The 27,883-nt window shown below is 39.1% G+C and overlaps 2 protein-coding genes across 2 annotated transcripts in view; one reads left to right on the top strand and one right to left on the bottom strand.

Annotated features, from left to right (window-relative positions):
- Window positions 1–1,545: 1,545 nt before the first annotated feature.
- Window positions 1,546–24,243, bottom strand: SELENOF (selenoprotein F). The gene is made up of 5 exons (XM_058808543.1): window positions 24,164–24,243; window positions 22,914–23,081; window positions 11,804–11,867; window positions 4,155–4,204; window positions 1,546–2,534 (listed from the first exon to the last, which is right to left on the bottom strand). The coding sequence occupies exons 1-5, from the start codon at window positions 24,230–24,232 to the stop codon at window positions 2,403–2,405; spliced, it is 483 nt and encodes a 160-aa protein (XP_058664526.1). The 5' UTR covers window positions 24,233–24,243; the 3' UTR covers window positions 1,546–2,402.
- Window positions 24,244–25,038: 795 nt separating this feature from the next.
- The window catches only part of HS2ST1 (heparan sulfate 2-O-sulfotransferase 1), a 74,315-nt gene continuing 71,470 nt past the window's right edge, over window positions 25,039–27,883 (top strand). Inside the window, exon 1 of the mRNA XM_058808685.1 lies at window positions 25,039–25,242. Within this exon, the coding sequence (XP_058664668.1) occupies window positions 25,119–25,242 (124 nt within the window). The 5' untranslated portion in view covers window positions 25,039–25,118. The remainder of the gene's footprint in view (window positions 25,243–27,883) is intronic.

Here is a 27,883-nt window from a genome sequence, read left to right as displayed (position 1 = left end):
ATCTATGACTAAGCAAGTAGCCAGGAAACCCTTCCAAGTGGTTTGTACACTATGCTTCAAGTTCCTCTACATATCATATATATGTGTAAAATGGAGTGTAGAACACACTTTTTTCTTAAAAGCACAGATATTCTCTCCTCCAAAATGACTGTGTTTTTTCCTTCTTAAAAGATAGGAGTAGTAGATGGACAGTTCATGTTCCAAATCAGCCATGCATGCTTGCTGCTTTTATTTGTCCTTTCATTAACTCTGAAGATTTGGCACAACAAGAGCATTATATAAGATTAAATAATTCTTACATAAGTCTGAGTGAATGCCTTTCATGAAGTACTGGGTACTTATCATGGCTATAAGCAAAAATGAATCACTTCCTTTTTAAACTGGAGCTTTCAACCTTGTATTCTGTGTGGTTAATTGCCACAAACCAAAATAACCTTTTGAGCTCTATGAATTTTCACAGCTGCAGACTGGAGGAAAAAACCTCTCACCAATAAATAGAAACTTAAGAATTTCCAAAAGAAATTATTCCTCGCTCTAATTGCCTCTTTTAGCACAAAGCCCAGCTCATTTATGCCAGAATGTTAAATGCTCCTAACAGGTCTGTAGAGCCAAGAACCTGAGGTATCATCTAAAGGACAGAATGAGAAAAATAAAGGCAGGACAGTATGAATTCCACACTTTAGAGCAGCCAGCAGGTCAGGAAGTGTAGGTAATTGGCTTTTGCTAAAAGCTGCAGACTGAGCAGGATCAGGGCTCAGCAGCCCAGTAACAGAACCAGGGAGAACTCTGAACATGTGCCTGTATGTAGGGAATTACAGGAATGTACCTTGTGCATGCTTTTCAGCAATGGGAATATGGATGCAAGGCCAGATTAGTATGTGGAATAGGTATCAGCAAACACAGGATGGCAAGTATTGGATATAGTCAGTACACTGGAAGACCAGTGGATGGCAGCATACTTTTACTACCAGGTTACAGGGTTGTCATGCCACACGTTTTGGTTGCAGCTCATCTGCTGACTAACACATCATGTGTCCCGAGAACAAATCCATGTTTGACTGTGGTAAGTCAGCACAAGCTGCAGATTTGTGCTTTTTCTGTACAGATCGTGTTTCTCCAAGACAGTGGTGACCACTGTTGTAGCTGTCTCACACTGAGTCACCTGGAAGATAGGAGCATATTCACAAGAACAGGAGTCAGCTGCACACAATCTCCATGAGTTTATAAGAATATTTTGGCAATAAAAACTCCAAATGCTATGCCTGAAGAATAACCTTAGGGCATTGCTTCTGGTAGTTCAGTATGGTCTCAGTCCCAGGTTTATTGTTCTGCTATGAATCTGATGACTTCTTCTCAAAAGCTGGGAATAAAGTCTGTAAATAACTGAGAAAATTTTGAGATATAAAATTATATATGAATATAAAAACTGTGTACCACTTCAATTCATAGCATAACACCCATCCAACCCAAATCTGGTGAGCATGAAGTAATTACAGCAAACACTTATTTGCTAATTAGACTTAAAAAAAAAAAAAACCCATCACATTATTTTTGATTACCGTATTTATTGGCTCTAAGTGGAAAAAACCCAACAAGTCTTAGTGGATTTGACTCAATACCATACATACTGTCTATATTCCCTGTTCACATAAATTTCAACTGAGAAAAAAAAATACACATTTTAAAGAACAGTTTCTAAATTAATTTCATAAACAAACTTCCAATAAACTTCTGAGAGTTGGAAGGAAAGCTATTTCAAGAGTTATAGCTCATGTTTTCTGAAGCAAAACACTTGATGTAAAGCACACCTGACATCTGACTTCATACACCTCAGAGGTTTTCTATGTAGTCTTCACTAAAGTGTACTTAATAAATGTTTCACAGTATCAGAGCATGAGTTCCTCCATCAGCTTTCCAACCTGTGAATTAGGTACTCACTGTAAACAAGGCTTCTACAAAAGGACAGTTCAAATACAAATAAAAAGGGCATTAGTAGCCAAGTTTCTTTGGGAGATAGGTTGCATTTGGTTCTAACTTCCTTAAGAAAGAGCAGCAGACAAAAAGCATGGTAATCATTTCTATTATTTGAAGCTCTTCAGTTTGAAGAGCATTTGTAAAAACAGACCTGATTATAACAAACTGAGATTTGTATAATTAACTTTGAAACAAAGCTTTCTTAGTGATAAATGCATTAAGAGCTGACATAATAATGTAAAGACAAGCTATTTGTCAACTTGTCAGATATGTGTGCTGAAGCTTCCCTTCTAATTACAAGATGTAGTACAGCACAACTGATATTTTAAAATTAATACAGATGCTGGAATGTTTCTTCAATAGTAGTGCACTTCATCTGAGATTACCATGACAAAATATGAAAAGGAAAGAGGACAGAAAGCAATGATTTACAGACGTTCTAACTTTTCACTCAGAAATTCTTCCACACTGTCTGTATTCCACTTGAGGATGCTCAGTTCTTCTGCAATGTTCCCACTGTCGTCCAGCAGCTTCAGTACAGGGTCAGAACCACGCACATACTGGGGGAAAGGAGAGTCAGTTACCTTGGCTTGGCTCCATACTAACACTGCCCCTGCTCTCAAGTGATTTAAATCAGTTCACGCTTCTGACCTGCATTTAATGTCGGAGAGGAAAGTGGAGGAACAAGTCAAATGAAGGGGGGTGGTGCTGGGTGTCAGAAACCTCTCCTTGTTCTCGCTGGTGCACCACAGCAGTTAATGCCTGTGCAGAGGGGCACTGCCATTGACCTGCCTTTGAAGGAGGCTATTTACTCCAATTGTTTTAAGTTACCAAAGCTAGCTTTTGATAATGAATGATTTTTCTTATATGATCAACAGCCTTTTTACCATTTTAGAAATTCTGAGTCACTCTAACAGGTCGAAGTTCTATCAATTTCTAATGTAATCACATTCTTTCTTGCTGTGTTGTATCTGTGCCTACTATGCTTTGCTGGTAACATAATTCTTCAGTGCTTCTCAAACTCACTAAGTTCTAAATTAAGTAATGCAAATAAAAGCTTTGAACAGTATTAGGAAGCTCTGACCATTTAAGTTTATGGAAAGATTTCCCCAGGAGTATTACACTGCTCAGCTGAGCTAACCTAGCTCGTGGCACCTCTATACAGTTTTCCAAAAGTCCTGTGAATTAAACAGATTCATTTGCACTTTTTTTTCTGGTAGTACTGGATACCAATTGTAGTCTAGACTGCTTTGATGTTCAATAAATCTATGATGTAAAAAAAAAAAAAAGAAACAGATGTACAGAAGGAGAGAAAGCTTTTGAAAGAAACTGGAGGACATGGAGACATGAATGCGTGAGACAGACAGAGGAAATCTGTTTTACATAGAATCTGCTGCTGAGAGGACAAATCACTTATTGCAGCCATGCATAGCTATGGAGTGATTCCAGATGGTGCCATTTGGGCAACAGAGATGGCAGGCACAAGATGTGAGACTCAAGATGTGCATCTTTAAAGTACACTTGAAGTTCACACAGGATTTTAAGAGGAAGGTGAAGTCTGAGATTAGATCTTGAAACCAAAGAATTGTTGGAGCTTAAGGCAGTGTAGCTTATGCAACTCTGCATATATGCAAGTCATAAGAAACACCATTCAGTATATGCATTTTTATAAAGCTGGATGTCTGAAGTATATAGAGAAAAACCAGCACAGTAGAACACAACAAGGGAATTCTGAAAGGGAGATGAAAAATCCAAGTATCACTGAATGTTATGGAAATGGCAGCTCTGTAAGAAAACTAGGGGAGAACAAAACAGGAGAAACTATGACAGAATTGAGTAAATCCAAGATATCTATAAAGTAAGAACAGAATATAAACATTCCTCAGATTCTTTTCCCATCTGCTATAATAATAATTTTTTCTTGAATTAAAACCAACCAAACAACAATAAAGTAAACCAGAACCTCACCACCACCAAAGAATTAGTACCAAACAGTTACTGAGCAGTAAACAAATCAACATTACTAACAGGAACTTGTAAAGATTCACACTGGCAATGCAAATATATGTTCTCTACTGAAGGATTACTTGATCAGCAAATAGGGAACAATCCACAAGACTGTCTCCACCAAATACAGTTCTTCTTAACATCACAAACAAAAAAGTTAGGCTATTACTTACCTTGATTTGCAACCCCCTGAAGAGTTTTGGCTTATCACTCCTGACGAAAGCTACAGTTTGGACAAAAGAAAGAAAATCAAATTCTTCTCTACTTGCATAAAGTAGATTTATGTCAAATTAGTATTCCCCAATTTTTTTTTTAGTTATGCTTTAAAAGATATTTTAATGTTAAAATCTTACTACCTTCATAAAATTAATAATACTAAGCCTATTATGCCAAAGGAACACCTATTTTTGCTGGTAATCCAAAGAGGAATTCTGTCTGTTTGGATTTTCCTTGAACATTAGTGCAACTGTGGAAGGCAGTTATCTGCACACCCAACTGGCAGCCTTCAGCAGCCTGGCCCATATGCTGCTGCTAGGCAATGTGAGGAAAGGCGTTGGAGCGATGGGAGCCTGGCTGAGGATCAGCGCTGGGAGGGAGGCTGACAGTGAGTGACACCATCTCAGCAGCACCCTCCCCACTCTGCAGCTCTGCAGGCCAGGCATGCAGGAAGCCGTGGGCAGAGGTGTTATCCTGGTGAGCAAGGTGGTCAGTCTTGTCTTGCAGAGATCTCTGAGATTATGTGTTCAAAACCAGCAAGAAAAGCAAGCTAGAAAACAGGAAGAGAAGCTCGTATTTCCTTTTCTCCTGGCACTGCTGAAGGCAGCCGGTGTCAAGGCTCCATGGGCTGTGAGGGAAGGCAGGTCTGAGGGGAGCTGCTGCTGCACCACTCCTCACCTGCGGCACCTGGCAGCAGCTATTAACTGCAGCACAGCCCCTGCATCCTCACAGCACAACCAGGCCTTGCATTAATTCTGAAAAGACAGTATGAAGTACTTCAGGACAAAGTGTGAGCATAATCCCCTACTTCCTAGCACTTCACCCTAATGAATGTCTGAGTTCCAGAAATATTTAAAATTTATTTAGAAAATAACAGTTCTCATTCTTCCTTTTCACATGCTAAAAGCTGAATTTAGTGTCTATATAGAGATTAAGTGGATTCAGGATGCTCCTGGAGTATGTCAGCAGCATCTCCCCAAGGATGAACCCTGTCAGTACAGACTGACTGCTGCAAGGGTGCCAGCTGCATGTTAAAGCTGCTTTTCCAAGGTTAGACAACAATGAATCTCTCAGAAATTGCAGTGCATCCAGCTGGTGCACGGAGATGAGTGCAACCTCAGGACTAATGTTTCATACTGCCTGACAAAGTGTAGTGCTTTCCTCAGTAACTGCACAGATATCCCCTGGCATCTTTGTACCTATCTTTACATTACTGCAGACAGTTCCCTTAACACTTTCTCAGCATGGTTATACAGTGGCACTTACTTTCTTCCCTCTTTCACCAGCTCCCGGTACAGAAAAAAATCATATACACTGCTTGCTGCACCAACTACTACACAATATAAAGAGGTTTAAAAAATACCAATGGCCCATGGAGCTGCCAGATGTACCAGGCCCCTGAAGAAAATGAGTTGTCTCACTCAAATTGTCTTTATTCCTTCTACAGACTATGCACTGATGTCATTGTAAGCTGTGCATAACAACTTCAAATAGCACAAAATAACCTGTACTTGCTCACATACTGCAGTTTGATTCTGATTTAAACTCAAAAATGTATTTTCAGCTTCAGTGTTCCCCATGCCCTTGTGACATGTTGCCTTCGTTGTCATCAAAAGTAACGTGCAAAAAAGCAGCACAGACATTTATTATTATTTGTTAAGTCCACAGACTGTTGAAGTGTTTCTGGAGGAATTTTTCCACGTTTTTCTTCAACCTAAATCTTAAGCTGAAATCAGTCTCTAGAGCTTTATATGAAAAGAGGGTTTTAAGAAGCAGTCAGTACAGTGGGTGACTAATTGCAAAATGGTACAAGAGCATAGTAAAATGGATAGAGTTTCTGAAGCAAATCTGAACTCTGGAACTTGATTGTAATAAAAAATTGCCTTTGGGAGGAACCTCAAGTTACAGCACTTCAAGCTTGTAACAGGTGTGAGGATTTGTTACTTGAGTGATAGATTATTTGATGAAAGCTTATTTGGACACAAGAGGCTGTTCTCTGGCTGCAGTGTTGGACTGAACAAGCTCACATAAAGTAGAAACAGCATTAGGTGGAAGAAGAAAGTATTCTATAGGCAGCATTAAATTCTGCCACATTAAAAGTAGCTATTACACACTTGTATCAATGTCAAATGTCTAAATCTTCTGACAGCTGAAGCACTACAGAATGCTTTTCCTGAAATTTTAGACAGCTGGAACTAAATTAGTTTCTGTTATGGCATATTTATTTCTAATGCTGATCATTGTGACTTTCTGCATCATTCACTTGAATTTGTAATGCAACAAAGAAAAACACTCAATGTACAAACAACTTAAATTTGTATATTCTGAATTTTGGAAGCTAAAATGAGAAACTCAAATACTGACATGTGTTAAAAACACAGATTACCCCATCAAATGCTTTTTTTTTTTTTTCTTTCCACAAAATCAGTCCTTGAGTTGAATTAGCAGCCTTTGAAATGATGAGGTTAGGAAGAGAGATGCAGCTACAGTGCACATCTAGGGACATATGACTGCTTGCTTATCATGGCATGTGGGGCATCTGCTCCACCTTCACATTGCTCCAACAGTGTCCCCTCTATACCCTGACATCAACATTGCTTCTTATGGTTCTGTCTCTAAATGGTACTTGCACATCATCTATACACCATTATTTAGTAGTTTGGTGTTTCATACTAAATCCTATTCAAGCTATCTCCCCATCTGCTTCTCTCTGTAGCAGCTTTAGGAATTACCCACCACAGAGAAACAAGCCTTTCTCTAAGCTATCTGTGGATGAGCAGGAGAGGCATTTTCCACCGTGACTTTTGCAAGATGAACCCTGAGCTCAGTGCCAGGACACCACGTTCTGAGGGATTAAATCCTGGAGCAGGAGTCAGAGCTGTTCTCCAGACACAGAGAGCTTTGCAAAGCCACTTCACCTTGTGCTGCAGGAAATGATGAGCAGCACCAAAGCACTGCTGCTGAAGGCACTGCTGAGGTGCTCCTGAAGAGAGACAGGACAGCCCCACAATCACCTACAGCTACAGGCTCACAGAAGGATCAGGTGTGTATGAGCATTTTAAAGCCTGGACCCCACTGAACAGTGCTTTTAAAGAACTAAAAGAAGCCTTTACCTACAAACACAACAGATTGGAGAACTCCCTGCTACTGTTAGAATGTCCATTAGTTTCAATACAAAACATAGAGGTGTAATAAGAAAGTCTGTGAAAACGAGTTTGTTGGAGTTCAATCCCAGAGCCCTAAATGGATTCTGCAGGAATCTCAGGATCACTGAGGCCAAAAGGGCAAGCCTGTGTACATGCACAGACCTGCACTGTTCTCTGAGGTGCAGCAGGACACAGCATAAAAGAACTTCCTGACCCAAAATGGACATGAAACATCTCCCCAGGCAGAACAAACAGTTGTTTTGAGTTAACCTGAATAAACAGAAAGCAAGTGTAATGTTACTTCAGATAAGCTAAAGGGCAGTCTGATTTCTTGGCCGTGAATTATTAGACACAAGTTGTTTGAAAATAAGAAATTTTACTGGAGACACAAGTTAGTGCATAATCTTGCAAAATTTTATATTAAAAATGCACAAAGGGCTTGACCATACAGACTTGACAATTTTACACCTGAAATGAACTTGAATTAAAAAACATTTTATTGAGCCATTCCCAATTATCAAGTGTTAAATCCATGAAAAAGACAAGAAACCAAAACAAAAGCTAGAGTAAGAGAGGGACATTTTATGACGACAGGAAATTCCAATATTTAGTAATGCCTCCAATAGTAGAGCATTGCTAAGACAATTGGCAATATTTGCTACAAATATGAAGATGTAAATCAGTGGGCAAGACAAAAGCATCAATGTCTTCCCTCAGACATTTGTTTTGGGGACAAATACATGCTCTGCAGTTTTGAATATGGGATGAGTCTGCTTCCAAAGTTACCATGAAAACTGAGCAAAAAGACTGAACTACAGCACACCACAAGCACTCATTTACATTTGAATGACTACAGCTCTGTACCTTTTGGGGACCTCAGTTTGAGATAAAAAATTAAATTTAAGAATTCATATGGCACATCAATAACTACTAGTGGTAGTCTCTTAAGTTACAATGCAGCTGTCCATGATTTTATAAAAAGCACCACATGCTTTCAGAAATGAATCCAAGACAGAGCTCCAATCAAACCTGAAGAAGAAGCTTCAAAAAATCCCAAAGACAGGGTGCTTTGTATAAGCAGTTGGGCAAGAGACATTTCTAAATCTGAAGGGAAGTATTGTTTTAATTTGTGTGTCATCTATTTGCAAAAGATTACAATGAAGCAATGCATGTCTCCCACTACAGTACCCATATTTCTTAGCAAGAGTTTTAGTGATGCTTTTATATGTGCTAGATTTAAGGTTAGTATAATTTTCTAACTTTCTTTTGTCTGTACTTATGAATTGCAGATTAAATAACTAGGAAATGAGTGATCTTCATACAATACAATCCCATAAGAAATTACATTTTAGTAGCTAAAAGAATTCCCTTAACACTTGGAGAAGTTGGGTGATAGTGCTGATTGACTCTGAAGTCAGAGGATTTAATGTAGCTGCACTCAGCATGAGTGCAAGGATTAAGAACCTTGTTTCTAGAACAGATTTGCTGGAGCATGTCCATTTCTTAACTCACAAGGAGAGGTGAGAATTATTTTATTGAAAAAAGCAAAAGAATAGAGAGAAATATGTAAGGAATGTTCAATGAAAAAACCCAGTCTAATTCAGTTTTTTAAACAAACTGGAGAGAATGTGGGAGTCTAAACACTGATCTCCTATCTCATGGTGAACAGAACACAGCTGCCACTGAAAAGTCAACTTAAAACAAATATGCAAGATTAATTACTGGCCCAGCTAATTCATTATTCTGTTCCAGAGCCTCAGTTTTATGGATGTCTACCAAAAACTGTCATTGTGTTACCTGGTATAGTAAGACATTGCTTCATCTATGAATCTTGTCACTTAGATTGTTAATATTCTACTTTAATGAAGAGCTTTCAAATGACAAATATTTAAGAACAGTTTTATACAGAACAATTTCAAAATATATGTAATATAGGAATTAATTTTAGAGTACAGCATTTATAATAAAGCACTTTATTTTAAGGGAAACTTATCAGTAAGAATATTTCAGTACTGAATTTAAAGGAGGCATACAGAAATGGGGTCTGCTATCAGACTTATCACAAGGAACTATCTGAAAAACCTAAGAGACATGGCCATATTCACAAATGCCAAATTTAGTGTTTGGTGTGACACTACAAACAGTAATATCCAGTTCAAGACTGAGATAACTTGCTGAAGACCAGACTTTTCCATCCTCGTGCTGAGGACTAGATTTTTGTCATCACTTCTCACTCCTTTGCTTTCCTATTATATACAAATATATTCCATATGTAATGATTCTCACATTTCAGGCACACAGGTGGACTGAGAACTGTTTATAGCTAAAGATTATATAACCAGTAATTTTGAAAGAAACTTTGACAAGGACCTAGCAGCCCACAGCTTCTTCCAACTGTGCAACTTTTACAAACCTTTATTAATTCAACTGATTTCAATCCTTAACTATTTTAATATGTGAATCTCATAATAAAAAATCAAACCACAACAAAAAAAAAACCCAACAAAACAACACTGCTCATCCCTTAGCCAAATAAAACATAATCCAGATTTAGCCTGAGACACATCAAATCTGTGGGACTAATCCAAGTGACAAAACAATTTACACAGGTACTTAGAGGCCAAGACTTCACAGTTATTAATCTCAGAATACAGTAGTAACATACACTAATCCATGTAATTCTAATATATACAAAGTCCTGCAATTAACAATGCCATTTTGTGTATATTCTGGGGAGAATAACCAAACACATCTAAACAAACTCTAACAAAACCCTCAGAGAAGCTATGGAAAAGGATTCAGGCATTTGTGATGGGACACTGCCAGTGACAGGCTACACAGCTGAATGAAGCCTACAAAGACAATGCTTCCAAAGCAGCAGCATGACCTTAAGGCAACCTAACTTCCATAACAAATGTCTCAAGATGGAGACATTAAATACTGTTTCTGTTAGAAGTTACATTACAGGAGAAAATCTGGGTATTCTGAGGTTAATACTAGTGTGAAGACAAACAACAGCTGAAAGAATATTTTCTACTGCTTTTAAAAATTTCTAAGTATGCTTCTAATACATATCCCATCTTCCAATCTCTTCTAATACCCTAGCTGTAAATTTGGTTAAGATAAGTTTAGATTGAGTAGCTGCAGAAATTGGTGATAAAAACATAAAAAAAGAAATTTAAGTGCACTACTCTGTCCTTTCTTAATTCTTACTGTACCAAATCAAAACTGGTGGTCAAAACAGAGATCCTTTTCAAAAAACAATGAACTGTATCCAGCCACTTTAGAAAGTAACCTATATGATAAATGGAATGTAAACATTTGAGGAGGTTTAGATAGCCAAGAATTGAAAGGGAAAAACAACTAGTCACAATTTTCGAGTTTTTCCTTTGCACCATCCCAAGTCTCTGGAACATGTCTCAGAGTGTGCACACAGCAGGAATTGAGGGCCATTACCTTCAAGGACCTACATGTGAAGATAACTGAGCACACAATGCAGGCTGGAGTCAGGCTAACAGCTCAACCTTCTCCTTCAAACCTATGGCTCAAATGAGCACTTTCATGTCACAAATCCAGAACCATAAAGCAGCTTGAGTGAATGGGCAACAACAGTTGGAAATATTTTTATGTTTGCTAAATTTGAACATTCATGGAGATAATACAGACTCCTGTGCTAACAAAGTTATCTCCTCACGTCCCTCAGTATGACAAGTCATTTAAAGAATTCACATTTGGACATTTTATACAGTGGAAAAGAGAAAAGAGCTTTGCTCTGGCCTTGTCATTCAACTCAGCTGTGTGGGCAGAGGTGGCAGGAAAGGATATAATGCAGTAGAACTTATGTAAGTTGTAACCTGCTTTAAAAACTTTTTTTCCCCACTTTTGTCAGCCAGCCTTCAAACAGGGAGGTATTAATACTTCCCACAGTAGATGGAGACTTGCTGCTTGTGCAATTTTAAATTCTAAAGCTACATTGGTACTTATGTCCAACTATGTCCAAAATACAGCATTAGGGAGTATGGTATTAGGGTCCTCATTTCACGGAAAAACCCCAAAATAAACTATAGTACTGCTATCACTTAAGCTCTTCCCTAATTTATAAGAAAAGTCCAGTTTGAAATTTCTCACAGATTTTTTTCCTGCAGCTTCCTCCCGCCAGACACTGATGGCACTGAATTTCCTTTTGTTTTACTGTATTCTATTCCTGTTATCTGACTGTCATTATCCACTGATAAAACAATTATATGGCAGGATCTGTGAAAATAAAATTGTTCCATAAGTGCACAATATAATTTCATCTGGCAATTACTGGAGGCTGGTTCTATGAGTTTCAGGTCAATGCAACTTCACTGATATAATACACTGAATTTATGACTACTTGTAATGTACTTAAAAGTACCTTTTGTCATTCAGCTGTGACAATATTTCATATTTGAAGGAGTACTAGTGGCTTTACTTACCCTGGACTTGAGGGAACCTTCCCAATTTTCATCCACATACTTCTAGGACAGCTCCTGCATAAAGCTGTAATAATAAACAGAAGCTGTTTATGACAAAAGTAACTAAATTACTAGTTTATTTATAATGTGTTATCTGTTGAACTGTTTTTCTCTGGGGAGACAATATGATACTCTGTCAATGCTAATTACAAGTAAGATCCTAGACAGAATCACAGTTCCAGACCTGTCTCTGATTATGCAACAACTGACCCATTCACTCAGAATACATGGTAATTTTCATTCATTATACTAAAAATGTAAAAACAACAAAAAAGATCTTTTGAGATATACTGTTGGTGTAAGCAAAGTTTCATTTAAAAATTGCAACTGGACATGTTACAACACGGATTATGGATTTGTAATAGGAAAACTATTCCTTCCTTCCCAAAGATACTAACAAAATCTCATTAAATGAAATTTTATTTTCCACTTTAAACCTAACTTGGACAGTGAAATACTTATAATAAAGACAAGGCAGTAATTTAAAATTTCCCATTTGGGCTACTGGTTGATTTTAGTTCATTGTGTTTGCAGAAGGAGGACAGATCACATTAACAGGCCTTAGGTGAAGTAATATGTACAGGCTGGGCTAACTTTGATACTTGCACTTAGATGTCAATCCCTCCTGTCTGCTATGCAAGATATTCAGATTCAGTCTCTTTAAAATATATATTAAATTTTATATAATATCTATAAAAACTATCCACCTTATTATCTTGCATACTGTCATATTTTTAGACTATTTTGTGATTCTTTTTGCAACATGCAAATGGTTCTACAGTTTGATGAATCTTAGATAAATTGACAACATATTTTCCAGCTACTAAAATAGAACTTCATACTCCAAAGTAAGGCATTTTAATATTACACATAGTATATATACTACAGATATATAATACTGTATACCAAATCACATCCTTCTAAGCCTTAAACTCCACTGTCATAGATTAGCAGACAGAATGAGTTTAATTTAAAAAAATTTAATTTATTACCTTTCACAGACAATTAAAACCTCTGCTTTCATGGTCTTTTAGACAGTGTTTTCATAACAAATGTGCAAGTCTGAGTACAGAAAGTATAACCTTACTGAAATTACATAAATTCATGCTTCACTTAAAATATGAACTGTGAACACAAGTAATTAAAACTAACTTTCATGAACCCATCTGAAAAAGCAAACCACACATGATAAACAGACATCTCCAAGACAATTTTATTAACATTCCATCACCGATTGCATGGAGGCATTACAGACAGCCAAAAATACATGTTCATTTCTGAATATTCAAATTCTGATTCAGAGCCAACTCCGTATTTACTGAAATACTATGAATTAGAACATAACAAATACTCTAATGATTTGCAGGGAAATTACAACTTCTCTCTTGCATGAACTAATCAATAATCATTACTTCCATGGGAAGCTGAAAAGAGAATGTTACACTGCATTATCTGTTCAGAACAGCATCTCAGAAATTTGCCTAGCTACAGATACATTTTCAACTAAACATTGTATTTAAGATAAAAATCTAAGATTTGACTGTTGAAACCCAGAAATACTATGAAACAATACTCAAGAGATCATAAATACTAGACTTTTTAAAAGCTTTTTCACCACCCAACTCAAGGTTTTAATTAAAAAAGGCAGTGATAAACAGCTCAGATACTAGCTGGCATTATTAAAATTTCTCCTGAATTAAAACACGAAGTAATTACAAAGATGGAGGAAACATGGCACAGGGTTCATAAACTTCACTTACCTTGTCCTTCTTTTTTTAAAAAAAATTCAACAGTTGTATCAGCAATCCTAGATTTAGATATTCCTTTAAATACTCACTAAATATATATTCTGATTTCTCTGATGCTGACAGCTATCTGCATTTTCTATCAATAAGTCAGTATAAAGAAGTAGACAAAGGAATAAATAACCTTCTATGTAGTTAATTATTTTATGTAAGTCTATCACAAGCTAAGTACACTCAAATTTAGGACAACAGTAAAATGAACATTTTTGAATTCTTATGACTGCAAATTATTCTTAGTCTTTTTCCTTCCAAACATGAATTTTTATGGAACAAAATCACTGTAGAAATCTAAAATATGTAAGACATTTTGTAACACCTCACTACTCCCAGTTTATAACTCCTGGCCAATATCTTATAGAAATTTAACAAAGAAAACAGCTCAATCATTGATGTCTAAATTTTGAGCTTGTAATTCTGCCATAATTGAAACCCAAATGTTCTCAGACAAAAAGGTTTAGATTCATGCTGGGAATAACAGCTGCTTTCTCGATGGCTAGACCAAAAAAAAAAAAAATCAACTGGCTTCATTTATGACTGTAAACAAAGGTGTCTTTTGCAAAAAACCCAGGTTTAGTCGCATCACTTAGCCCACCACAAAAGCCTAGTTGTTAATATCTACCATCTCATTGTGTCCAGAGCAGATGTTCTCCAAATTTCCTTGTGAAGGCAGCCACTGTGTTCAAGTATTAGTAAGAATGACATGTATCATATGGAGGCACAAACATCTTGAGCCAGTTCATTACACAATGCTTAACTCATGAGTTAGTTCATTTTAAAGCAATGCTTCACTTGTTTTAGTGCTCATGAAAGTGAGTCTAGTACTAGAAGCAATGAAATAAAGGCATTCTAAACTATTACTGGTGTCCATGTTAAAATCCAAAACAACTGCTGATTCATGTCTGCATCCATAAAAAGAACTTAGATTTTTTATAACATTCTAATAGCATGTTTTCTAAAACTACTGTGACAATATTTGAACTTTTCTCTCATTTTTTTCCAAAGTATCAACCTGAGTTCAGTTTATTTCAAAAGTTTTTGGAAAGCATCTGAAACTCTTTTACCAGTCCATACTGATGCAATCAGGTGGCTCTTCACAAATGAAAAGAGACAAACCACATTATTGGTCATGCCTGCTTTAATTATGAAAGAGAATGCTAATTACATCAGAATAACACCTTTCTGCATAAGGATTATGCTAGTTAAAAATATGCATTGTAAAAATAAGGAACTTCTTTAACTTATATGAAAGAAAACTTTTCACCTGCTATTAGGAAGAGAATTGAAGCAATTTCTGCAAGACACAATTCCAGCAGTGCCTCATTTCTACACTGATATGGTATTGTTATCACAGTTACTCATGGTGAAGACTCCAAAAGAAAAGTGACATTCCTGCTACATAACCTTTAATGTTTACACCCAAATAGGAATTCAGACCAAACTGAACAGCAAAAAGTGGTATTGAACAGAGATTGCTCCCTGATTGTAATAAAATTCTGTTAGATCAAAGGTGACAGAAAAGTTTAAAAAAATACAGCAAGTTATAGCTAATTTTACTTCTATGACATTTACATTTTGCACACTGCTTTCTTGTAATTATTAATTCGAGGTGACCCTGCCTGACACAGGTTACAAAGTGTCATTCAGGCTGGATTTGTACAGTTGTTTGGACTCAGCTGACAGTACCAGTCTTAAAACGTGAAATGAAACAGGCTGTTAAGGCACAGCCACAAAGGGGCAATAGCCACTTTATGGTACCTGGATTCTCTCCAGTATGTGCATACTGTCCTCTCCTAATATCAGTTTCAAAAATATAGTTAAGTTCAGAGAAAAAGCAGAAAAACAAACTTATGACTACAGCTAAACCTCTAGAATTTGCACTTGCCTCAGGTAAAATACTATCTTCCACCAAATCTTTAGTAACAACTCTCTTTCCAATGTTAACACAGTCTTTATGAAATTCACTGCAATTCTAATGTCATATTATGATATAAGCAGGTCTGCAGAAGACAGCTCCTCATCTCCTATTGACTTCAAAAGATTTCAGAAAAATATGGATGTTATTATTATTAATGGCCAAAGTTCCTTCATTTATGCAAAATGGTACTGTTGAAAAATAGGGTAAATTTTATGAAAGCATGCAACCTAATTTTTACTGTGTTCCAGCCACACACACAGAAAGCAAACCAGGTTAATTAGTATTTGTTCTTCCTAGAAATTTACAACAAAAATAGATTTTATTAGAAGTTTCTTTTGCTTTTCTTCTAAACTCTTTTAACTAGCAGTTCATTTGTGACTTTTACTAGAAAACTAGTCTTCTAAGCTAGAAACCTTCACAAGAATATACACCGAGATACAAACTATAAAATATTTTCTGTGGGAGAGAATGCACTTATATGGACAGCTCAAGGTTTTCAAAATCCCTTTTGTCTTTCCTTTTCCTGGAGGCAGAACATGAGTAAGAATCTGTGGGTTAACAGGGAGCAGTCAGAAAGCCTCACTGCCAGGAACACTATGAATTACTGCTCTATAATACAGCAAGCCAAGGAAGTCATTGCTACACACACACATCATTCTGAACTGAGGTCATCAGTAAATTTAGCAACAAAGCAACTTCTGCCACTGACAGCTCATTATCCTGTGAAGGGACATGCCTAACTCTAAATAAGAGTGTGGAAACAGAGTCCAACAGTCAAAAACCAGTTATGTGAATGAGTGCTACTCCTGGGATTAGTGATATGTATTGCAGGCAAATTGCTCTGAACAAAGCTGAGCAGAATCTAAGCTCTCATTTATTTGTGGGGAAGGAAATTCCTGCTGAGTGTAAAGGGTGAAAACAAGTCACAATGATGGTGTTTATTCACTGAGGAATTTACTAAGGAAGACTACAATCCGCAGTCTTGGAGATCCTCAGAACTTTGAGTTCTGCTTTGAGTAGAAGACTCAAGAGACGTTTTATTCTGTACATACAATATATAGTTGTGCATTACTATTCCATTCTTCAGCATTTAGGAAATGTGTCATCCACCACTACTTTTGGTGTTAAATGATACCCTCCTTGCAGGATTCTATAAACATTTGTGCTGTTTAAATCCAGCAACCACCAAAAAGTTCCAAACCAGCTTCTGCTCCTGGCAGCCTGTTTTTATTAACTTTGGTCTCTGCAATGTTTGGTGTAAGTTCATGTGAGCAAGAGATCTGGCACGAGAGTGAGACAGAAAATGGAGAAGCTGAGCAACCACCAACTTGGGGCCTCTGGAGCTGTCACTTAGATTAGGTGGTGTGAATACCCAGTTTGAGTGGAACAGAGAAGGGTGGCAGAAATAGGGCCCCTATTTACTGGCTCTCACTTGGACCCAGTCAGAATGGTGCAAGTGAAAGAGTACAGACAGGAAGCTAACAGGTCAGGTTTCAATTCTGGACTATACCATCTGATTCTATCTGAGCACCTACTTACCTCTACAAGTAGAATCCCTGAACATCTCTTTTATTCCCCAGTCTGTGCTTTTGTTAAAAAATAATGCATCTTAGAGTTGCAAAGAATACACTGAGAACAGATCTCATGAGGTATTTATTTGACCTTGCACATTTCATTAATTTTGAGACTTTTACTTTTTGAAGTTTCTTCAACAAATGTAGAGTCAAATGCCAGTGCTTTACCTAGATGAAGGTCAATCTTAATTAGCTAAAGGTATTCCACTGACCAGCACATTCAGTTGTTGATGCACATCAACAACTGAAACTCACATTTATAGTTTCCCTAACCTTTTTTTTCACTGATAAGATCAGATAGAGCTGTTCCATGGGTAAGGCTTACCCTATTACAGACAGATAATGTATTTTATCTTAGTTTATCTGACAGAGATGAACACTTGGTGAATATGAACCAAACAAAAGACAGCAAATGTCTGTCTTAGGCATTGACTAGTTAGCTGCACTTCCCTTATCTAGGACTACTTCTTATCAACATTAATTTTCATTGCCAATAACATCGTGTACAGAGGGAAGGGAAAGAGTGTACATGGTGAAGTTCTTGAGAAGGACATCCACTGCAGCACACTTTTAATACAAGGAATGGTTGTGGGTAATATTTTGAAGCAACAGTACTGGTAAGAGACTTTCTCACTTAGAGAGAACAGTGCCATCTCAGATTCCCTAACCTCCCCCTCAAGAGAGCCCATAAAATCATCTCTGTATGAACTGCATGGGACACTTAGTTAAAAGCAAACTTTGAAAGGAGATCATATGACATATTAGTCTTAATTACAAAGTTCTGATTATTTACTTGAATGTTAAATAAAATATGCTGTCATTGGATCACACTATTGTTGAAGTCACACTTGCTAGAAAACTAATGAATTTCAACCATTTTTGTGTAACATGTTAGAAATAAGGAAGTTACAGTTTACAGTCAGGTAAAAACACAATTTGATTTTTTATAAAATATCAAAGAGACTTTACAGGACACATCAAAAGACAGAAAAAGATGTAGGTTTTGAGAAACAGCTAGAATTAAACTAAAATTCTAATTAATTTCTGTAAGTATTGATATGACTTACTTTACATCTCTGAGATGTCAATGAATTCTAAGTAGCTCTGTTTTTAACCATTGAGTTGAAAACCAGAAGTTCCAATGAGAGTAGACCTATTCATGTTAAGAGCCTCTGGCAGAACAAGAGAGCAGTCAACAGCAATTTGAGTGTAGCACTCTAATTAGTGTAGTGAAAAGAAAAAAAAAAACCAACCTGAAAAATGAATGTAAATTGGGTCACACAGGAGTAACGAGAAACATTAAAAGCACTTCAACTTATTTTACTTCCAGCAATTATTTTGAGTTTTATAAACTTTTTTTTGAGTTTTAAAAAGTAAGTCCGAACAAGAATGTTATTATTCTTGTTCAGACTTGTCACCTTATTCTTCCTTATACTTCATGAGAGCACATTTAGGAATTCTATACATGTAATAGGGTGGAGTTTTAAGAAAGCTTTCAATTTGTTTTGTTGTTTTTTTAATAGAAGAAGCATCTAGTCATTACATGGGTGTCATGTTTTCTAAGTCACCAAACACTTTAACAATATCACATGACAAATACTTGACAGTAGAATTTAAAAATGTTGAAGTTCAACACATATTGGTGAGCAAAATATATTTTTCAAAGCTTCATTTAGATATATTGATAACTTTTATGGGTTGCAGGAATCCTGCACAGTGCAACTATAAAATTTAATGTATTGCAAATTTTATCACAGAGCTGATTTTTAAAATCAATGTGGATTTTGACATGCATATATAATTGAGACAAATCTAAGGTTATAATATACAATTAATGGAATATGCTTATGGCTGTGTCTGAAATGATCACACAGCCTGTGTGAAGCTGCAGATGGAGTGCAGCTATTTTCAGCTACTGCAGAATATGGACAATCTCTCCTGCTACTACAATTTCATGCACAGTTAGCTTCACCTCCATTTCATCCTTCTCTGTTTTACACACCAGCAGCACTCTGCATCTGACAGACTGAGGCACAAAACTTGCAGCTGTCTAAAGCAATACTGTTTAAGCTGGCTTCTGAATTAGTGTCAGACTGCATACAAAATCTCTAGAGGAGGAGAAAATAACCAAAACAATTTTCATTTTACCCACAGTCCAATTATGAAGTAATTAAAATATTTCACTGGACAGGTGTCAGCAGAAGTTCAGAGCAAGTCAAATTTTGTGTAACAAGAATATCTCACAGCTATTTTCCACAATGTCAATTCACAAACTACTGGACCAATAACAAGAGCAGGATTAATAAATACACTTCTTTCAAGGCTATGAAACAGTTCAAATCTGTAAACATCTCATTTGAGGTTGCACTGATACTGTGCAGCATGAAATATTTTTAGGCCTGAGGATATTTCACAGACCATTTGTGAAAAGCAGCAATTATGTAAAAAATCTCAGACAGATGTGCTATTACCTTTAAATTCTCATTTAGAACTCAGGCACAAGTCATGCAATAAACTAACTCTTGCTTTCCCTATTTCTGATATTTGCCACATGGCTGCAAAGACAGTAAAATTAAAATCCTGAAGCATGTCCTGGAACTCCAGGAGCTGCCAAGGCCGTCTGCAGCAGGCAGCCAAGGTGCTGTGCCACCTCTGGGGAAGCAGAGGTGCCTGGGGCACGGAGCCACAGCCCCAGCAAAGCCCGGAGCACCCCTGCCTGGAGCTCAGCAGCCTGCCAGGCTGCCAAGCACAGCCACACATCTCACACTGACACGCAGGGCTTCTGAGTAACATGAAAAACTCTACAAGCAAGAGGGTAGGAAAAAAAACCTTTAAGAACTTTCAATATTCGTTCACTCTTTACTATCAAATTGTCATTAGAAGGAAGATTTCTGTGGTAACAGGAAAAAAAAAAACAAGGAAAAGAAAAACTACAGCAAAAGACAGCATTCAGTTTTCATAGTCTGCATACCTAGCATGAAAATTTTTGTTTAGCAAGAAGCTACTAAAAATTATACTGTTAACTTTTATGTAATGGTAAAATCTCAAGCTCAATTACAGACATCTGTTACAACCAGCACTATGTAAAAACACAAGTCATATCAAAATGTGATGATTCTGAATACAGTCTGTTAAGATAATATTAACAGTCTCCAAACACTAATTTTCCACTGGCTAGTCTTCAAGAGAAATTAAACCTCCTAACAACTGCCAGATCTGAAATATACATTTCTAAGCAGTAGTACCAGTATAAAAAATTTCCACTTTCTGAAACAGCATTCATAATAAAATTAGAAATGATGCTATAAGAAATCATAATGTTAGAACAATCCAGTATTTCCATTCATGCACACAATATGGGAAGCCTGCATTCAAACTCAGCTATGAAAATACTATCAGAATCACTCCCATACTTCAAGCTTGCCATATTAGCTCCAAATCTCAAATATCATTTGTATTACATTTCTTCAGAAATATCACAGAAATAAGGAAAGATAAAGTAATAATCAAAATCTACATTGTTCACATTTACTACAAAGCCCAACCCCAAGAAAATGAAACTGGGTAAAACACAAATAGATTAAAAAAACAACTTATAAGATATAATTTCTTGCTTCCTGTGAATATACAAGGAAATCTGGTCCACTATGAAAGAATTTGTCAAACACCCTTGAGACCCTGTCCAGCTCTGTGCTATTTACTTTACTTCATTGATCATGACTAAAATAGAAAAAGTTTCAGACTAATAATGTTTACAATGTGAAGTCCTGACCACAAAATGGCATTTGCTTATCCCTACACAGAAAGTGTAATTATCCACACAATGAAATCTAGGTCTGATTCAGGAAATTAAGAAGACTCTTTATTAATTTAATTTCTGTTATTTGATCCAAATTTTATTAATACAATGTTCACAGCACAAACTAACTTGCATCCTTAAGTATGTTATTGATAAATTGTTAAGACATTTTTCTCAGAAGTTACATTGACAGAAATGCAACATAGTTCCCAAAGCTTATTTTGCCATCAAATGACAACAGAAATTGTCCTGCTCCATAAGTTCTTGTGCTACATGTTGTGCACAGAGGCAAAACTCTGAGAATATTACCTGAGCAAATGAAAGTATCCTCTCTTCACTTGAGGACACAAAGCCTCACTGCTGCTGCCAGCACAGCTGTCACTGAGCCTGCTGGAGACTCTTTCTGTTCTGGCACTCCCTGTTGGTACATTTCCTTAGACTGCATTCTGAAACCTCAGGTTTTGTGTTTGCATAGGTATAGATATGTACATATTTTAGATATATATATATATATATATATATATGTATATTATATATATATGTATATATGTGTGCGTGTATATATGTGTATATATATGTGTACATATATATATATATATATATATGTATATATCTATATATCTATATCTATATGTATACACATGTAAAAGAACTGGAGCTTCCCCAGAGACAAACTTTCCCTTATCAGGTTCACATATCTAGCAAAGAAAAAGCCTTACATATCAAGTCCCAGAAGGATTGTATTGAAATATGACTTTGTTAATGCATAAAATTTACTACTAAAGTCTGTCAATATTAGGAGGCTACTAATTAAACTATGAATTCTCTGCCAATCTCAAACATATGCTTCTTGATACTTAATATATTCTACCTGACACTTAATCAGTGGTTTTATTAAAAATTAAAGGCAGACTTTCTTTTTTAAATATTAGGCTGAATTTCATTGACAAGAAAAACCTGCTAGATTTGCTCATTAATTTCATTATGTCAGTTATTTCACTATCTCCTAGCCATTAAAAATGATTTCAGCACCTCTCATCCTTGAAACATCTACTTTCTTGATGATTAATTTGTCTTCACTATATTCTAGAACACTCTCACATTACCACATATCAGAAAACACGTATTCTTTTCAAGAACTCTAAAAATTCTTCATTGATAACATACCTTAAGGATTACAGATATTTATTTACTATAGAGAAGGAAAGGTTTTGCTTTGAACAGACTGAAGCACAGCATGAACTCTTGGAGAGATCATTCCCAAAATTTCCAGCTGTTCTGGATATATCTGTATATATTCCCAAAATTTCCAGCTGTTCTGGATATATCTGTATATATTGCCAAAATATCCAGCTGTTCTGGATATATCTGCATATATTCCCAAAATATCCAGCTGTTCTGGATATATCTGTATATATTCCCAAAATATCCAGCTGTTCTGGATATATCTGTATATATTCCCAAATTTTCCAGCTGTTCTGGATATATCTGTATATATCCCAAAATTTCCAGCTGTTCTGCTGCAGGATGGAATTGAGCAGTCCTGCTCCTATCAGGTTTGTGCCACTCCAGGAACTGACTGGAGGCTGCAGCAGCCCTTTGTAGCCTGGGACTGATCTCAGCTATCCTGGCCATGGTGCTACAGGTCAGTGACAAAGCAGGAGCTGTCACCAAGCCCCGCTCTCCTTATCCCCCTCTTCTGCCCTCTTCCAACCCCACGGATGTTCCTTTGAAAGGAATCTGGATATAGCTCCCAACCATGGTCATGTCACACCAGGGAAGGGCTGCCAAAGAACCAAATCTTGCCCTGTTGGGACAGGGACATCGTTTCACAGCAGCATGGCAAGTCTGCAAACCCAGACCCTGTACATGCAGGGGTAACTGCTGCATTTCCCTCTTGAGATGATAACACAGGTTCTCATGTATCATAAACGTGACATGTTAAATTATTCCACGAGGGATTTGGTGCAAAACTCACCTTTCTGGTTTCCAGCTGAGCTTCTTCCTGGCAGCACTCCCTGCAGAAGGGATCCAGCTGATTCAGACTGAACTGCCCAAGGAGGTTGCAAGAACTGCACAGCAGGTTACTGGAGAAGCCCAGCTCTCTGCAAGCTTCTGATGACAACTGTGCTCCATAAACACTCACCTGAAAGTCAATACAATGTTGCACTTAGTATTAATTATTTTTTTAAAAGATGGTTTTAAATGCTGTAATGATTAGAAAGAACGACACAGTAGTATAAAAAGCCCCAAAGGAGCATTCTAAACTCTGCTGAAGCTACATATTAATTATGGCTGACTTAACAAATTAATGATGGTAGTAACTAAAACCATTTTCTTGCACCTTACTATCCACCCCTTTGATGCTTTACTGTCATCTTTTCACTTCACTGTCACTGCTGCATCTGCTCCCCTTGGAGCAATGACAGGGGCAGTACTGGCATTGTCACTGGGCTCCCAGCAGCCTCTCTCTCTCCTGACACCTTTGCCCAGCAGATCCCCAAACAATCCATGAATACAAGGCCAAAATGCTCTCCTGAGGATTTTATTTTGGGTTGTGTGTGTGTGACAAAGAACCAACCAAAACACCAAGAGTGTATGAAAAGAAGTAAAGGTTCCATTACATGATAATTCCTCCTTCAAGCAGTTTTGGTTACACAGCAAGCTCAAAACACCTTTAGAATAAAAGTACAGAGAAGCAAAGGAAGAAATAAAGATAAGGAAGTCTCTATCCCTAATATTTTTATTCAATTTTTAGTATCATAACTATCATATTTTCCTGAAACAATAAAACACTAATCATAATAAATGTCTCTGACTAGGACTGGAAAAAAACCCTCACACTCCAGAAAGCAAATTCCCATCAGAACAAGATAATTTCAGACACTTAGCAAGTGATGCGCCTCATTTCATCAGCGTTTGCTCTTTCAAAGCTTTGGCTCCAAATCTACGCTACACTGTTGCTTTGTTTTCACACCAAATAATTTCCTCTATTAAAAAAAAGGCAGCACCAATACAAATTATTTTAGGAAGCGGGCAGAAGTAGAGCCCAATCTCCGACATGGAAAGCAAAGAGGCGGCCACGGCCTCAGGATCGGGAGGAGACGCCCGCGCCTCCCGCCCCAGGACACGTCTTACGCCGCCTCCCCCGCCCTCACAGCCGCTCCCTGTCTCAGGAGCTGCAGCCGCGCTCAGCCCCGAGCGCGAAGGCGCCGGTTCGGCTCTCACCGCCTGCAGCCCCAGGAGCCAGCAGAGCCAGCGCCGCCCCAGCGCCCCCAGCTCGGCCGCCGCCGCCATCTTGGTGCCGGAGCGCCCCTGCCAGCGCCGCCGGGGGCCGCGGAAGGACCTCACCCATGGCGGGTGACCGACACACCGCCTGATGCGGGAGAGCACAGACTAGCTCCCAGCCCCCGGCACTGCGAGCACAAACTGCTAACCCAGAGTATCTGCTGGATTTCTAGAGTAAAGACATTTTATTCTGTTCAGAGTAGTGCTTCGCAGCGGGGCTGGAGAAACTGCCGTTCTGCAACGCTGGTCCGGCATTGCGGAAACAACCCCAAATAAAGTCCTTTCCCCTCTCTCGGGAACTGCCAACCGGCACATCGGCCCCCAGCCCGTGACTGACAGCCGGTCTGACCAATAGTATTGTGCTTTCCCCACGCGCCTGCACCCGACGAGGTCGGGCGGATGGGCGGAACTGCAACCGGCGCCCTCCAATCAGGAAGGGACGCATGTAGGCGGGACATCGCCCCGCTCCGGCGGCTCAGCGCGGCGGGGGAGGCGGAGCGATTCCCGCTTCGGGCCAATCGGAGCGCGCGAGGGGCGGGGCGGCGGCAGCAACGCCCAATGGCGGGGGCGCGGGGCGGGGCCCACCGCGGGGCCCGGCGGCGGCAGGGGCGGGGGCGGGCGCGCGGCCGGGCGTTCGGTTGCCGAGCAGCGCGCGCAGGGCGGGCGGGGCGCGGCGGGGGCCGGGCCGGGCCGGGCCGGGCCGGGCGGGGCGGGGCGGGGCGGGGCGGGCGCGCTGCGGGCCGTGCGCGCGGCGATGTGAGAGCGGCGGCGCCGGGCCCTGTCCGCGCCCCCTCCGTCCCTCCTCGCCCGCGCCGTCCCCGCGGCTTCCGCCGGCCCCCGCGGGCCGGGCCCCGCGTTATGTCGTGATCCCGGGCGGGCGGCGCTGCTGCTGCTCATGGGGCTGCTCAGGATTATGCTGCCGCCCAAGTTGCAGCTGCTGGCGGTGCTGGTGTTCGGGGTGGCCGTGCTGTTCCTGGAGAACCAGATCCAGAAGCTGGAGGAGTCCCGCGGCAAGCTGGGTGAGCGGCGGCGGGCGCGGCCGGGCGAGGCGCGGGGGGCGGCGGGGCTGAGGGAGCGCGGCCGGGCCGGGGGAGCCCCCGGGCGCTGCTGCCCTGGCTCCGGGCGCTGCCGTGCCCCGCTGCGCGGGACCGGCTCGGTGCGGGCGGCCGCTCTGCAGCCTTGGCCTCTGAGTTCGTTTGTTTGTTCTGCGCGATCGGGAGAGCCGTGCCAGGTCAGCGCGGGTAGGACAGACGGACAGACGTGTCCGCCGTGCCCGAGGGGCTCTGGCCGGGGCGCGGTGCTCCCCTCGCGGCCGGGCCGCCCCTGCCTCCGCAGGCACCTGCGAGCCGGGAGAGGCGGCTGCTGCTGCAGCGAGTTACCATCTTCTTCACATCTGATTTCTAATTCAGACGTTTTACCAACGCTTGGCACTGTAATGGAAAGCGCGGTGTAAAGAAAAGAAATGCTCTTAATGACAAATGGGTAATTTGTTTACCTCACATTTAATGTAGGATGTTATTTTCTGCATTTACTGAGTGTAGTTAGTGATTTCCTAGACTGTCACTGAGCTGTACTTCAGTGAATAGCAGACTAGAAATCTCTTGTGTAAAATTTCTTTTACTTTTCCTGCCTTAAAAGGGTATTTTTATAGTAACATCTGCCTAGTGGGTAGCATCTTACTACTTTGTCTGTTGTATATAAGGCTGCAGAACTTGTGAAGTTTTTGCATTTCTTAATTAAGGGTTTCCTGGATGTGAAAAAACCATTCTCAACCTAGTTTGTGGTGCCTAGGAGTTGTGAAAACAGGGCACTGAGACTTCTGGTGTATACAAGATAAGGAACTGGTTCACAAACGTTGTGGATTTGCTTTCTCCTGTTATTTGACTATACTAAAATATTTACATTTTAACAGTAGTTAACAGTGTAAATTTAAGTTTGTTGGAAGAAAAGTGCACATCGTGTTCCTTCTGGAGTTAACAGTAGAAGTGGATTTGAGTGACATGGGAAGTTTAACAATGAGTTTTTAACAGAGTCCACATAACTTAATGTTGAGCTGTATGAATGCCATGGGATTTTACTTCACAGCATTTCTTTTCCACTCCATTCTCTCTGAGCTGCACATTAGTGCTTAGGACCTGGAAATTGCAGTGGGTGGCTGCTTGAGTTGAGGGAGGCCCTTACTTTGCATACTTTTCACCTGAAAGTTCTTATCCATTATAATCGAGGCTCTTTTTTTGCAGGGTCTCAATAACTGTAAACAAACATTTGAAGAAGAAAATGAATGAAATTGGAAGATAAACAAGCAAGTGTTGCCATAGTGCTGAAGGTTCAGCGGTACTTTGTATACATCTGCTTTAAAGTGGTTCATAGCCATGGCTGCAATGCTTCTGTTGCTGACAGTGTGTGTTACTTTAGGGAACTCTACCTCCTGGCATTTAAGGAGTAACATAATATGTGTGAGAATCAAGAATTTTGCTGGTAAAACTTCTTCCTCCCTACTATACATGCAAAGGGCATGTTTAACTTAGATATTTAGAGGATTAAAATACTTAAACTGCTTTGGGACAAGAATCTAATTACTATCTTGTGCTGATTTTATTTCTTGAGGAGAAGGGAAAACTTTTGTGAAGTTAAGATGGAAAGATTTGCTTTGTGTGCAACTTACTGGTGACTCTCCAAAACCCATGGAAGGAAGGGGAAAAGGACTTTCTGCAGCAGCTTTGAACTCAGATTCCAATTTTTAGTGTGAGAGTATGCTTTGTTTAACAGCTTCTAGCTGTCTGAATGTCTCCCTTATCACATGTTTGGTATGTCTTTTACGACTTTCAAATATTAAGATTTCATTACAGCTGTTTTTTTAATTGGTTAGAATTTTTAAATTCTAACCAATTCATGATTGGTTAGAATTCTGCTGAGGTGCATTATGGAAAATGGTTTTCTCCAGATCAAAGTAATTAATTGGCCTAATGCACTTGAATGCCAATTTTCCTCCCTGCCCCCTGAAAGGATGGTGTGGGTGTGTGCAGAGTGACACTATGATTTGAGGGTGAGGACAAAGTAGCTCTTTTGTTCTTTTAGGTGTGTTTCAGTGGGTGCCTCATGGAGCTGCATTTCTCTTCCCAGAGAAAAGCAAGGCACAACTTCCCAAGGATATTTCTGGGATTCACATTCTCTGAACCTCAGAGAAAGAAAAAACAATTCTTATCTCATTTACTGCTCCTGTGTTTTGGAACAAGTGAAATACATTGAGGAAGATTATTTATTTACCTGAAGGAATTTGCTTGACTGGATTCTGGTGTGTTTTGATTGATTGACCAATTGAATCCAGGTGTGTTGGGACTGTGGGCTGACAGTCACCAGGCTCTGGGCAGTTGAGTTGAGTTGGTGCAGATTCAGTTTAGATGTAGTGTAATGTAGTATAGAATAATATAGTATGGTAAAGTAATTAATTAGCCTTCTGATATCAATGGAGTCATATGCATCATTTCTCCCTGCCATGGAGGTCACCTTGCTTTTACTATAAGTGGAACTCAACTCAACTGCACAGAATCTGGTGACTGTCAGCCCACAGTCCCAACACACCTGGATTCAATTGGTCAATGAATCAAAACACTCACACCAGAATCCAGTCAAGCAAATTCCTTCAGGTAAATAAATAAT

Source organism: Ammospiza caudacuta, chromosome 7 (assembly GCF_027887145.1).
Source record: "Ammospiza caudacuta isolate bAmmCau1 chromosome 7, bAmmCau1.pri, whole genome shotgun sequence".
NCBI classification, from domain to species: domain Eukaryota; kingdom Metazoa; phylum Chordata; class Aves; order Passeriformes; family Passerellidae; genus Ammospiza; species Ammospiza caudacuta.
Note: the sequence above shows the minus strand (reverse complement) of the source record. Positions and strands in the feature narration are given on the sequence as shown.